We start from the raw sequence: 14,074 nt of genomic DNA, 5'->3' as shown, positions 1-14,074 counted from the left end.
GGGGCCGCCGGCCGAGCCGCCGCTGTCTCGGCGGGGCCCGGGGTCCGATGGAGCGGTCCGGAGCGGGGTGATGGTGCCGGGGGAGCCTCTCGCCAGCGGAGCCGGGAGGCGGAGAGGTGCCGGGGCAGCGGGCGGCGGCAGCGATGGCAGCGCTCCTTCCGGCTCTGCCTGCCGGCTCTGCCTGCCGCTCTGCCGGCGGAGCCGGAGCAGCCGGGCCGGGCCGCGGGGTGTTCCGGGGGGCGCGGGGGTCGGCGCGGCCCTGCTGCACAGGGGCGGCGCTGGGGCGAGCGGGGCGCGAGCGGCGGACGGGCGGGGGAGCCGCCTGCCGCCCTCGCACATGCGCAGCGCGGGCCCGGCCGCGCTATATAGCGGGTTGGCGCCGGCGCCAGCTGAGCAGCGCGGTCCGGGCGGCAGCGGCGGAGGTGCGCGGGTGTCCCGCCGGTGAGCACGGGGGCTGGCTGGGCGGGCGATGATAATAATAATAATAACGATGATGATGTTAATAATGATGATGTTAATGATGGCATCAGTGATGATGGTAGTGATGATTATGGTAGCGGTGGCGGTTTCAGGATGGCGGTGATGATAGTAGTGGTGGTGGCGGTACCGGTACCGGCAGACACGGTGCCGGTGGTGGTGATGGGATCTGAAGGGGGCACTGGCAGCCGTGACTCAGAGCGGTGAGGAGGGAGCAGTGGCTGGGAGTCGTGACCGGGAGCGGTGAGGCGGGCTGCCCGCCCGCCCGGGCAGCGTTTTGGAGGGAGAGTGGCTGAGGAGAGCCTGGGGGGAGATGTCGCCGGGGGCGACCCCATCCGCAGGGAGCGGAGAGTAGCGATGGCCCGGACGGGCATCCCCTGAGGGAGCAGTGCGGTGGGCCGGGGTGCCGGCGGGATCCCGCCATCGGCTGCCCCCCGCCCCACCGCGGAGAGCCCCGCGGGAGGCGGGCTGCCCGGTTTTGGAGGGAGCCCGGCGCGCTGGGGGCGGGGATGCCGGCCGAGCAGCTTGGCGGGCTGACCCCGACCGCCCGCCTGCGCCGCACCCCGGCGGGACCCGGCTCCCCGCCCTGGCCCTTGGCGCGGGGTGCCCATGGGGACATCCCCTCACAGCCCCGGTCCCTGCACTGGGGGGTCCCGCTGAGGGGTGTCCCGGCGGGGGGTGGGTGTCCCCGCGTGTGAGGCGCCGTCCCGGCAGCCCCTTCCTTCCCCCTCAGGTTTTGGAGGGAGCCGCGCTCTCAGCCGGGCGGGAGCGCGGGGTGGGGGGGGCGGGGCGGCGGTCCTGCCCCTCCCGCGTCCCCTCAGCACCCTCGGGAGCGGGTGGGTGTCGGATCGGCCCTTCGGGAGGGGAGGGCGGGCGCCGGCGGTGCCCCCAGCCCGGCCTGACCCCAGCACAGGCCGCCGCCGCCGCCTCCCCGCTCTCTGGAAATTGGCGCGGAACCGGCGCGGCGGGAGCGCGGGCGGCGGCGCCCGGCCCATCGCGGCCCCGCCATCCCGGCAGGTGTGGGGGGCATCGCCCCTGAGGGGGCGGCAGCCTCAAAATGTGTGTCTGTGTGGGTGCCTGGAATGGAGGGTGTGGGGGGACTAGAGGGGTCACAGTCCCGGGGAGTCCCCGCATCCTCTTGTGTGGGAAATGTCCCTTTACAGCTTCCCTGCCCCCACCCCCAGGCGGCCTGAGCTAAGCTGCTGGCATACCTGGGCACCCTGCAGCAGGACATGGAGCTGCGTGTGCTTATATACCACGGCTACGCTCTGCTTGGGCATTCCTCAGGCCAGTGGAATACTTGTGCCCTTCTGTTTGAGCTGTGTGAGCCATGCTGCCCTTTGTGATGAGTTCATGACACAAAGTAGGAAACTTGGTTCTAATTTTGTGAGGATGCACTAACTGAGCTTATCCTATTACTTTGATCCAGGTAGAGATCTTATAGTCCAAAGAAGATGTCAAGGCGCAGGTAAGCTGTTAGCATTGTGCTAAGAGTATCTGTATTAATCTAACAATTGCCACTCTCCTGATGACTAATGTCTTTTTACTCTTTGATCTTTACAGTAGCCGTTTGCAAGCCAAACAGCAGCAGCCACTGTCCTGTCCAGAAGAGGCTCCACAAGAACTGCAAGCACTAGATTATCTCCAGACCAGAAAAAGGAGAACAGCAGAGGTGAACAATTTGAGTAGCTTGGAAAGTTGGATGATACTGAAAGCTCTCCAGTGTGTTTGGATGGGACAGTCTTTACTTTGCCAAATTACAAAGTGGGGCAGGGGTAGCAAGAGTTTTTCTGAGCTTTAGGAGGATGTGCTGGTCACTGTCAGTGTATTGATGTGTGTCTCTCTTTTCAGCAAGAGATTAAGAAAAGAGAAGATGGGAAAATTGCAAAAAAACATCAATATGAAATTAAGGTAATTCAGTTGTCAATACCATTTCAAACTAGGTAAGGGAGTCTGTCTGGTTTATGTTGGTGGGTTTGAAATCATGCATTCCACACCAGCAGGTATTGAATAGGGGAAACTTTTATTTTTAGATATTAGAAACAATGGGAGCTTAGCGCCTTTTTATCTGTTTTTACACATGACTTGGTTGCAGATAAAAGATCCTTCAATGTAAAAGCCACTGCAGAGTAAGATTAGGTGAAAAAAAGAGAATGACCCCAGATATTTCAGAACAATTCCATATACAGAGCAGGCCTAGAGGCAAGTCTAAACAAGATCACTGCACTTGTTTTAACTTTAGGTGTGGTTTCATGGCCATTTAGCTAAGATTCATAACCATGCAGGCCATCTTTACTTTCATTTAACAGTTCTTTTGATTATTTAAATCAGTTTAGGAATGTGTTTTCACTAACACAGGAAGCTCTTAAAACTGACAGGCCTTATGGTTTTCTACTGTAAAGCAGATTAGTAAAATATCATAACTCTTTCAAACCATATTGTTTGTAATTATTCTGTGTGTGAAGCAAATGAGACTAACAGCTATGGTGAAGCAAAACTCTTCTGAATGTCAAGTTGTCTTTGTAAATCTTGAGTAGGGAAAAATGCTGCATAAGTACATCAGCTGTACCTGGGGTGAAACTTAAGTGTTCAGTGTTAGAAATTTGCTGAAAGGGGGAAATCCTGCTTCCCTGTCTCTTCTTCCTTCATAGCTGCCCGTGCACTCCATCCCCTGCCTTGCTCCATTCTTTGAACAAGGCAGTAGGCAGGTTCATCTTGCTAATTTGGCATTAGAAAATAACCTAAAGTTCTGCCAGGTTAGTGAGTTAAATCAACCCAGCAGAGAGTCTGACAAGTATTGGGGTGGAACTTGGGCAGCCACAGGGGAGAAGAGAGGTGTAGGACCTTCCTTTTCTCTTGGTTGTGTGCATTGAGGTCAGTTCTGCTGGAGTATGTGACTTCACTCTTGGAGTACTTCAGTCTGGCTAGAAAGAAGTTTAGGTGTACTAAGGAATCCTGTGTGGCTTATCTTGTAAGTCAGCTGTATAGGAAAAGCTTCTGTGTTCAGGGACAGGTGTTGCCCTTCTTTGTGCATGGGATTCCCTCTCAACTCCACGGGGAATAATTGAAGTTCTGTGACACCATTTTGAAGGCTGTCAGCCATTACAGCCTTGCATGTGCTCCAGGGATTTGATACCTCCTTACTTATATTGGTTACATACAACCAAATAAGCATTAGTGAAACAAGTTACAGTTAACTAAAGTAATGTAGAATTCCTCCTTTCAGGCTTTCTGTGGGAATACCTTTGTACTCTTCTCATTTTGAGTCATTGCATCCCATATTTGGCACTGGCAAGCTGAGGGAGAGTTTGCAGCTGCTGCTTGCTCAGTGGGTATCTAGCTCTGGAGCTGAGGTGGGTGGCTCCTCTCTGGAGCACTAAACTGGAAGATAACAAGTTGCTGAATTTCCACTGAGAGACAGTAAAACCTCCACCCCCTTCTTTCTTTTCCCTCTGAATAGATAAGTAGATAGCTTGGTTTTTGTACTGTAACTGAGCTTTTCAAGCAATGGATAGGCTACTTGTGGGTTCATAAACTGCATCCAGTTTATTTATATCTTGACTATGGAAGGTTTTGTTGGCATTTAATTTTTTTCTTTCTTGGTTTCAGTACTTGAATCAATGCTGAGATCTAGAAAGACTAATGTGCATTAGATATATTGTTGCTGTTACTGTGATCCAGTCCTTGCCTTTCTTGCTCTCATAGTAAACTCAGTATTTAAAAGATACTTTATTTTGCAGAGTTGTTGGCCCCCCACGATAACAGGAGGCATCTCACCTTGCATAATTATTGAAACACCTCACAAAGAATCAGTAACCACTGACTTCTCGAGATTCAAAAAATACAGGTTCAGGAACCTCTTCATAAATCCATCACCTTTGCCAGAACTCAAGTAAGTTTAATAGATGCAGTAATTGTTACTGTCTGAACTACTGTAATGAAATCTGTTGTATGTGCTTGTATAATACATACCTCTACTTGTCTCCTCATCTCACAAAAGATTTGGTGTACAAGCAAAAGACAAATTCTTGGGTTTGGTTGTTTGTGTATTTTTTTTTCCCTGATCTTATAAACACACCAGACAGTTTTCACCTTTCAGAGCAGTCCTTTTATAACTTAACACTGGACACTAAGTGGTTAAGAAGCATAAAATAGTTAAACTTCTTTCAGTGCTATTGGAACTGAGTGGCTAAAAATATTTAACAAGATTTTCTTAAAGAACTTAAGAATGTTGAAATAAACTTGTGGCAATATCGCTGTGCAGGTGGCTTGCTAATGCCATGCAGTGTGCTTGGTGCAGTCACTGTTCTAGACAGCTGCCCTTCTGCAGAGAGACAGCTTAGATTAGGGTGTGTAGATAAGTACCCAGCTGCTGTTTGTATCAGCCTGGGGTTTAATGAAAGAGGTGGTGAATTTACTGCAGTGTGTTAAGGAAGACTTCTACCAAGGTGAATGACAAGAGATGCAGAACAGGTAGCATTACTTTAAGAGAACCTTTCTATAGATGGTGATTTTTTTTATGCTGGCCCAAACTGGATCAGAACTTCAAGATGCTGCCAGGTGATGCTTTACCTCAAAGCCCTGCTCAGATACAGAGTTCCATGCAAGGTGCTTAATCCTGTTGTTGACAGGCATCTGGTAAAGCTGAACTCCATCCTTTCTGATTAGCTGAATTAGAGGATAATTTACTTCTCCTGCTTTCTCCATCCTTCCCTGACTGCTGTAAGATGATCATAACTCATTTCTCAATGCCTGTCTGCTTAAATGGAGAGAGCTGTGTATTAAACAGGGAAATATCTCCCCAGCTTCTAACTTATGAGGACAACAGAATGAAACTGAGCTGGGTTAAAATTTGTAGGCAATACCAGTGATCAGCTCTGTCTCTCTGCTTCTGCCTGGGGAAAGGTAAATACATGACTCCAAAAATTTCAGTAGGAAATCATAATTTCATTGGTTAACTGCTTTCCTCTTAGTACCTGCAGGATGAGATGTGCATCTAAGAAAAAGCCCATATGGATTAGTAGTAACAGTCACAAATAAAGCCAAATTGCTCATATAGGCATCATCTTCCCAAACAGATTGGAGCACTAATAAATTATAAGTTAGCAATAAAGAAGAACACATTTTTCTCTAAATAGCATGCTTCCGAGTCTTGGAGTAAGCTAGAAAATAAAGGGATGGATGAGTGAATTTAAACACTATCTCCAGTTTTTCTCAAGCTAAACTGGGCAACTTATTCATGTTTTGTGTTTCTTGAGGAGGAGTATATTGTCCTTTTATAGGGGGAGGGTTTTATCTTGCTCTCTGAGCAGCCACCAAACTAGGCAAAATAGGGAACTCAAGTTGCACATGCAGCTTTGAGAGGCACATGTTCAGTTTTACTGCCTGTTCTGTAGAACTGGACTTGTTGGTGATCTTGGTGAGCTGCTGTTGTGGTGATGTAAAATGTTCCAAATATTCCTGCAGTTTTCCAATTACCATAAGGATCTTATAGTATGTGGAATTTTTGTTTTTGAATGTCTGTAAATGATAATGTGGTTTGTTTTTTGGTTTTGTTTTTTGTGAATTGTGTATATACTTAATAATCTTTTGTGTAACTTTATTCCATAGCTGGGGAAATTCCAAAGATGTCTGGCTCAACATCCTGACGAAGGAAAACAGATATGCTCACTGCAAACATTTCACATCACTGCATTCTAGTTTGCAACCTCACATGAGATCGATACTGCTAGACTGGCTCTTAGAGGTGTGTATCTTTACTTACTTTGCCATGTGTTATGCCTGTGAAGTAGGCAGGTAAAAGCACAGCTTTTACATAAAGATCTAATAGTAACATGTACAGTTATAAAGAAATGGCAGAACGATTTTGCAGCAGACCAAGTGACTGCTTTGGATCCTCTTGGCGAGCTACATCCGCGCCTTCCCAGGCAGGAGGCACTGAACTTGCACCCCAGGACAGTAAGCAGCAGCATTTAACTTTTGTTCATGGGACCCTACCTCCTGCAAGGGAGAGAAATCTGGTTTTGAGACATTTGTATTGAAGTTATGGATCTCTAACTTACGGGGTAGACTGTATCTCAGTCTTGAGAAAACTGCATCTGTTGAGGATTTATGGCCCTGACCATGTCAAGAGCTCTTGAGTGTCAGCCCATGAAGCTATTTTCTGATTTCATAGCCAATTTTCAGTTTTATCATAGGAAGAGACTATATTAATGGCTGACAGATAAAGGTTCTTGATACAGACAGCTTCTTATGTGAAAAGGTTACAAATAAATCATATTAGCAAGGAATTTCAAGAAAAAGGAAAGTTTTTTTTTTATTATATACTCTGAATAAAAAAACTATTCCAATTGTGTGCTTCACTAGTTCCTCTAATGTGGAATTTACATGTCACCATTAAATTTTGTTGTTTTTTTTTTAATCTTGAATTAGGAATCATCCAACTTCCAAACAAAAATATCAACAAGGGCATTGCTTTTGTCCAGTTCAGTGGTTCTATATGCCACAGTGGATTTAAATCTCAGCAACTTTGAGACCTCTTCAGTAGTTCCTAACAGCCTTCTGTAACATTATAACAGATGCTGCTTAACATGGCCAAGTGTTGTGTTTGGGAAATCCACTTCTATGGAAACTCTGCCATTTATTTATGGGCAGGCCTGGTCTATGCAGTTTTAGTTCTGAATCTTCTTCGGAGCAGTCGTTAATAGTATCAGAGTAACACATCAATTATCAGGTTTAAAAGAGTGGGGCTGTGCTATTTCTGCCAATCAGTTGCATTTTTGGTGGTCGGGAAGGGCTTTAATTTGCAAATGAGCTTCCAACCTTATCTTGGGAAATAGCTTTTAGTAGCGAGGTTTTATTCTGACTTTGTATCCAAGTAAAATAATGAAGTGGCTAGGATCTATTTCTTGGATATTCTTTTCTGTTCTTGTTCTTTACTGCATGTAGATTGTAAGTAATTAATAGATATCTAACTGCTTTCTAGTTGTGAAAGGGGTATGGAGTTGCAGATGAGCTGGATATGTGGTAGCCCCTCCCAATGCAATTAGAGATTAGATGAAAAAGTAGGGCTCTGTCTAAGATCTCCAGGTCTGGGCACTCTCCTTTCTTTTTTCTGTTGAACTGGCATTTGAAACACTTTGATACAATGCGAGTATTAAAAGTTCTCCCTGCCAGGGAAAGCAGCAATGGGATGGAGCAGATGGCGGCTCCTGCAGTTTTGTTCCTGCTTAGTGAGGCTGTTGGTGTGCCTGAGGGGCTGCAGGCAGTGCTCTTGGCCTGCCAGCACAGCCCCCTCCAGCAGGAGCTTCCAGGCTTCTCTGCTGTAGAGCCAAAGGTTTTGATTTTTTAGTGGCTCTGCCCTGGGACAGACCTACTGGGAATTCAGCAGGGATTTGACTTCAGCTTGGGGCTTGAGAGTATTCTTAATCAAGGTAATTAATGTGTGCATGTGTAGGTGTTGCTGTTTTGTTGGGTTTTTTTCCTCAACAGGCTTTCTTCTTTCAGTGGAGAAATGGTTGCTATTTAATTTGGAAAAAGCATTTCTTGAAAGTCAGTTAGTACATCATAGGCAATTCACATTTAGGTGGGAGCATGGGAAATACCTTTTCCAATCCCATGCTAACCACTGCATCATACCATACCTTGGTATGTGAAGCTTTGTGTGTGCAAAAGATGAGCCTGCATTTTGCTATTAAAGCTTGAATACTCCAGTGTGTGTACACAGAGTTTTGTTATAAAACTTTTGTTTTTTTTCCCCTGTTGTAGGTGTGTGAGGTGTATGCACTCCACCGGGAAACCTTCTACCTAGCTCAAGACTTCTTTGATAGATTCATGTTGACACAAAAGAACATTAACAAGAGCATGCTTCAGCTCATAGGAATTACCTCATTATTTATTGCCTCCAAACTTGAGGTAAGAAGCTCTGTTACAGGGAGGAGGATATTGAATTTGGAGTAACTAAAAAGACAGTGATAACAATTATTTCATGTCTGAATCTTTTGAACTTGGGGGTGTATGTACAACACTGAGGGTCAGAAGGGGAAATTTTTTTTCTCTTCCTTCAGTTGTGCATTTGTCAGTCTCTCAGAGAGTAGTTTTTGTCCTCCCTTTCTGCAGCAGCAGGGAAGGAGACCACATAAACTTAAAAGGCATGCAAATGTGTTCCAAATATACAGCAGTTGGCAGACAATCTCGGGAATGGGTGTGGGACTTGAACAAAACCAAGCCTAAGTCCCAAGCTGCCTGTACATCAGACTGATGCCCTTCTAGAAGTAGTTTTGTCTTGTCTTTTTCCAAATATACAGCAGTTGGCAAACAATCTCGGGAATGGGTGTGGGACTTGAACAAAACCAAGCCTAAGTCCCAAGCTGCCTGTACATCAGACTGATGCCCTTACAGTATCCTCCATTTAGTGCAGTGCGAGTCTTAAGTGCAGCGATGGTGATACCTCACATTGTGTGCTACCTCCATGGGCCAAGAGCATACATTTGGGTAATGCACAGTGGGCTAGACTGACAGGAAAATTCAGGATTAAGTTGTTACCTTGGAACCCCCCGATCTCACTGTGGTTCCCAAAGCAAAATTGTACACTACAAGCAGTCCCCTGTCCTAAGGAAGCGTGTGGGGCCGTGGTGGTTGCAGAGTCAGCTGGTAGGGAGCTTGCTGGCAAGCTCTCTTCTACTTACTTATGGTTGGCCTCAGCTGCCAGCTGGTAGGGAGGCAGTTTTGCTGGCAAGCTCTCTTCTACTTACTTATGGTTGGCCTCAGCTGGCATGACTGGCTTAGCAAATTTCCTTGACCATCTCTGCACCATGGTGGATTTTGACAGTTGTGGCTGATTGTGGGTTTTTCTCTCATTTTTTGTTCAGCTTTTCTTTTTGTATTTTTATTTTTTTTTAATTTGTGCGATTACATCCGCACTGACAGTGCAGTTAACCTGTACCAGTCAGCCATCTCTGGGAGAATTGGGATAATGTATGTTTTTACAGCATTGGAATGGCTGAGTAGAACGATCTATAAATGAAAGGGTGTTCTGATTGCTTGGTCAGCATTTATTTTCCCAGAAGCTCAGAGAGTTGGAATAAGTCCATTGTATTGTACAACAGATACTAAAACCCAAGTAGGTTATATGTCATCTCCTTGTCCTGTAAGTTTTATGTCAGTTCATGTAATGAAAAAAACCACTGTTGTAGTGTAAGAAATGTTAACGTGTCAATATGGACATGAAAGTATTTCCCAGTATCTGCTCAACCTTTCTTGGAGCTATAAGATGTACTCATCTTCATTCTCCCTCCCCTTAAAGGAAATCTACGCTCCTAAAATCCAGGAATTCGCTTACGTCACTGATGGTGCTTGCAGTGAAGAAGATATTGTAAGAATGGAACTTATTATGTTAAAGGTAATAAGTTGCTGTGTTTGTAAGTGCTGGGTAAAAGACCCTCCAGCTGAGCCTTCTGTTTTAATGTCACTTATTTGCTTAGAAAGAGGAACCTGTCCCTGTTTCTGCTCAATAGTGAAGCCTTTGTTGGGTGTGTGTGGACCTCTGACACGCTAGCTGGGATGCAATCCCTGACTGGTAGAAAAGGGCAGGTTTCTCATGCTTCTGTGAGTGTAAAAGCTCTTTACAGTGCAACCAGCCACGGCAGGCTGGAAGGCTGTCTGTAATGCACTGCACTTGCCAGCATCCCCTGCTGTCCAGGAACACCAAGCCAACATCCCCTGCTGATCTCAAGGGGCTTCTGGAGAGACAGGCAAACACTTCATACTGCTTGGTGCTCCTCGTGTTGGAAAGGATCTATCTTTACCAGCAGAGGACTCTATACATTTGTTATTCCTTAAAAGACATGAGCTGCAGGTTCACACAGCTAGCCCAAAAGCTTGAGGAAATATTAACTTCTGAACTTCTGAATGGAGAAGACCTATAAAATCTGACTGCATAGTTAAAAGGATACAGATTTGTGCTGATCCTAGCACAGCCTTTTAAAAAGCAGTGAGAATGCAACCTAAAAAGAATATTTGAAATAGTACTTGAAATTGTAAATAATTTTTAGTGTATTTTAAGGATAAGTGCAGTAACCTCAGGAGAGGTATAGGAAGAAATCCGAGCACAAAACTATCCTTGAGTGGTTTAAGGCACTTAACTGTTTGTTAAATATTGGCAGGCTTTAAAATGGGAACTCTGTCCAGTGACAATTGTCTCTTGGCTGAACCTCTATCTTCAAGTGGATGCTCTGAAGGATGTTCCGAAAGTGCTGCTACCTCAGTATTCTCAGGAAAAATTCATTCAAATAGCCCAGGTAGGTAGTAAAATGTTGGAAGATGGTTCTTGGGGCAGTGGCAAGCTCTACTGAACATTACACCCTGAAAGCCACTTTGTCCTCAGTGTTCCTTGTTTCCCCCTTACCTGTTACTTTGTTAAGGAATGTTCATGTTTGACTCCACCAAAGAAATTCAGTTTTGAGGACAATTATCCCTATGTTTCTTGTCTCCCTGCTTTCACATACTTACAGACTTTTCTGTATGCTGGAAAAATAAAAAATCCATTTTATTTCTTCAGTCACTCCACCATTCTGTAAACAGTAGTGACAGCTCTGAGAGGAAGGTGGATAATTTCAGACTCTAGGCTGTTTTTACCTGTGTTGCCCTTAACAGTGTTTCTGTGTAATTGCCAAGAAGGCAGCCTGGGGAGTGTTTTGACTATTTTGGAAGAGCTGTGGTTCTGTTTGTAAGGGCATGTGTTGTGCCCAGCCTCAGAGAGACTTACTGAAGCTGGGTAGCTCAGTGGTGTAAATACTGCACTAGGTAGTATTTAAATTGAAGCTAATACCTTCCTGGAGCTCAGCCCTGTTCTGGGGCAGAGGCTGTAGGACTGCTGTGTGCATAGCCCTCTCTGAGAAAGGATCCTGCTAAAGTATCAGCTTGTTAACATTTGTTACTCTTCATGTCCTCAGCTTTTAGACCTGTGTATTCTGGATGTGAATTCTTTGGACTTCCAGTACAGAACACTAGCTGCTGCAGCGCTCTGCCACTATACCTCAATCGAAATAGTTAAGAAAGCTTCAGGTAAGATGCCTCTGCAAAGCTTGGCCTTGTTGGGCAGGGAATTCCAGAAGGTGTCACAGACCCAAATCTGCTTAAGATGGTATTGGTTTACCAAGCTGCAAAGACCAAAATCTACATGGACACTAATATTTGTTCTACGTGCTTCTTTTCCTTCTAATTTCACTTCCTACCACTGTTTCAGATGTTGCAAAGACTCAGAAGAAGGAAATAACCAGCAGTGCAGCTTTTGCTAAGGAATTGAAATATTTATTGTTCTTGCTTTTGGGCTTGTATTTGCTGTAAGATGTTTGGGGGATCATTAGCTATATCTTTGGCCACTTTTTCTCCTGAATTGTAGTTCTCAAGCAGTCATGCATGTCTGTCAGCAACACCCAGTGTGTTTTTATAGTATGAGCCACAATCTGGTGTTCAAGCCACAAGTCACTTCAGCCTCCCCTGGAAAGCAACAACAACCACCCTTGTGACCTCCTTTCACCCTCCAGCCACCATCCTTTTAAGTAACAAGCATAAGGAAATGTTGGCTGTTTCTGGGAGGATGTTTCTGAATTTTTATCTGCAGTATTATTTATTGTTTTTTAACTCATGGCCTTATGGGAACACCGTGCAACTCCCTCATGATTTCTAAATCGATTCCGGTGTTCTGCTCTTCAGGCTTAGACTGGGACAGCATTTCAGAGTGTGTACAATGGATGGTTCCTTTCGTGAATGTGGCAAAAAAGGTCCCTGTGAAGCTGAAGAACTTCAAGAAGGTTGCAGCGGAAGATCGACACAATATCCAGACCCACACAAATTATCTGGACATGCTGGTAAGTGGTTTGTGGATGTGCAGTTTGGGCAGCTGAGAGTTCATTACGCATCCCTTGTCCTGAGGCAGCTTTGAGTGGCCAAAGCACCTCCCTGCTCACACCTGGCCTGGCTCACCTCAGTGAGTGAGTGCCCAACCACCAGTGATGATACAATGAACATGTGCTTTACCCTAGCACTCCCAGGCCATAAGCAAACACTTGCATTGCCAGTGCTGTAGAGCTGTTTGTAACTTTGTTATGCAATGTCACCTTGGTTTCTTCAGTATCCTGACTCTAGAGTGCTTGAATTGTGTGAGTGATGTGAAGAAGCACTGCTGCCTCCTCCTGCCACAAAAAAGGAGACCTTGTCACAGGTATTAACTGTCGTCTTCTTTCCCCATTGCACAGGAAGAAGTTAACAGTGCAGCAGTGTCTACTGCCCCAGGGCAGTTATCACCTGTGTCAACAGGAGGAATAATAACCCCTCCCAAAAGCACAGAGAAGAAATGAAATACAGTCAATTGTCATGAACAGATTCAGCAACAGGACTTGGTGCTTCAGAACAAGACCACACTAAAGGTGACTCATGCTCTTTACTGCTGTTAAAGATTCGGGCAGTAAAAGACACAGCAGATGGAAACCGAGACCAGCATCCTCCTACAGACTTGACAGAAAGCTCAGCTGAGCATTGCACCCTGCTGTCACAAGAGCCTGGACCACTTTGGTCCATTCTGACATGACTTAATGCTGAGAACTGAATTCTTAACTTATGACTTTCAAGAACATTTTGCAAATAGGGCTGGGGGGCAAGATTTGTCCATTCAGCTTACATGGCAGACTTGCTTTGATTTGGGTTAGACAAGCAGGGGAATATTGACAGCTTGTACGCATTACCTCTTCTTGGCTCTCTTTCTTTTTCTGGTAAGGTCAGAGCTCACTCGTGTCAGTCAGTCCCCCCAGCTCAGGTGCAGTATTACAGAGCCCCGTGGGTAAGCAGTTCACATCTCTGAAACCACTCTGCGCGTGCAGGACAGTGCAGCCAGCCTGGTGTCAAAGCCCAGCTCCACAGGAGGCTGACGTATTCAAGGCCCTTTAGGCCTGCCATGAACTTCAGTTTTAGTGTATCACTGACCTCAGGTAAGAGTACCAGCAAAGAACCTGCTGCTGCTGCTGCAGCGACCCTAACTGGAAGAAGTACAGTCCCCAGCCACCCACTTGCAAAAGAGAAAAGCATGAGAACTGGAGAAGGTATGGAATGAAGGGAGCCGCAGGTACTCTACAACCACTCACGTCATAGGAACAGTATTTTAAACTGTGGAGCTGTATGTCAGCAGTGTTTATAAACAGCATTAACTACTGTGTTTTCCTTGAAATATTCACTACCTCTGAGTCACTTCTGTGATGAAGGGCAGTACTGGGAAAGAAGGGTATCATTCCTCTTCCCTCTTTCATGATGCTCCAATCTGTGCTGCACACCCAGGGACAAGTGTTACATTACACTGAGCAGCCCATGACGCTGCACTAGAGCATCGAGTGCCACCCACATCCACATTACACTCACAACACCTTCAGAAACTTGAATTAATGTCTTCTCAAACAAGCCATTGTGGAACTAGCTGCAGTTGCTTCCAGCCTTCTGTACACTTTGTAAAAATAAGGGGTTTATTGTAAGATTTCATCTATTTCTAAGAAGAAAGATACTAGACTGTAAATGTTGTACAAAAATTTAAATGTATTTTAAAAAGTAA

The 14,074-nt window shown here is 45.7% G+C and overlaps 1 protein-coding gene across 2 annotated transcripts; it reads left to right on the top strand.

The window, feature by feature from the left end:
• Positions 1-13,912, top strand: CCNE2 (cyclin E2). 2 transcript variants are annotated; one of them, XM_041412657.1, is made up of 12 exons: positions 1-116; positions 1,907-1,945; positions 2,041-2,149; positions 2,329-2,388; positions 4,218-4,369; positions 6,088-6,223; positions 8,245-8,391; positions 9,782-9,877; positions 10,641-10,775; positions 11,430-11,541; positions 12,193-12,347; positions 12,735-13,912. In XM_041412657.1, the coding sequence occupies exons 2-12, from the start codon at positions 1,932-1,934 to the stop codon at positions 12,834-12,836; spliced, it is 1,218 nt and encodes a 405-aa protein (XP_041268591.1). In that variant the 5' UTR covers positions 1-116; positions 1,907-1,931; the 3' UTR covers positions 12,837-13,912. The 2 variants fall into 2 exon arrangements, with proteins under 2 accessions (XP_041268591.1, XP_041268590.1); XM_041412656.1 differs by lacking the exon at positions 1-116 and adding an exon at positions 309-441.
• Positions 13,913-14,074: the final 162 nt, after the last annotated feature.

The sequence above is a fragment of the Onychostruthus taczanowskii genome, unplaced genomic scaffold (genome assembly GCF_017590055.1).
Source record: "Onychostruthus taczanowskii isolate IOZ18803 unplaced genomic scaffold, ASM1759005v1 scaffold4, whole genome shotgun sequence".
NCBI lineage: Eukaryota > Metazoa > Chordata > Aves > Passeriformes > Passeridae > Onychostruthus > Onychostruthus taczanowskii.
Note: the sequence above shows the minus strand (reverse complement) of the source record. Positions and strands in the feature narration are given on the sequence as shown.

Coding starts and splice junctions, on each gene's coding strand:
- CCNE2 (XM_041412657.1), top strand. Junction 11,542..12,192: donor AATAGTTAAGAAAGCTTCAG/GTAAGATGCCTC, acceptor TCTGCTCTTCAG/GCTTAGACTGGGACAGCATT. Junction 12,348..12,734: donor CAAATTATCTGGACATGCTG/GTAAGTGGTTTG, acceptor CCCATTGCACAG/GAAGAAGTTAACAGTGCAGC.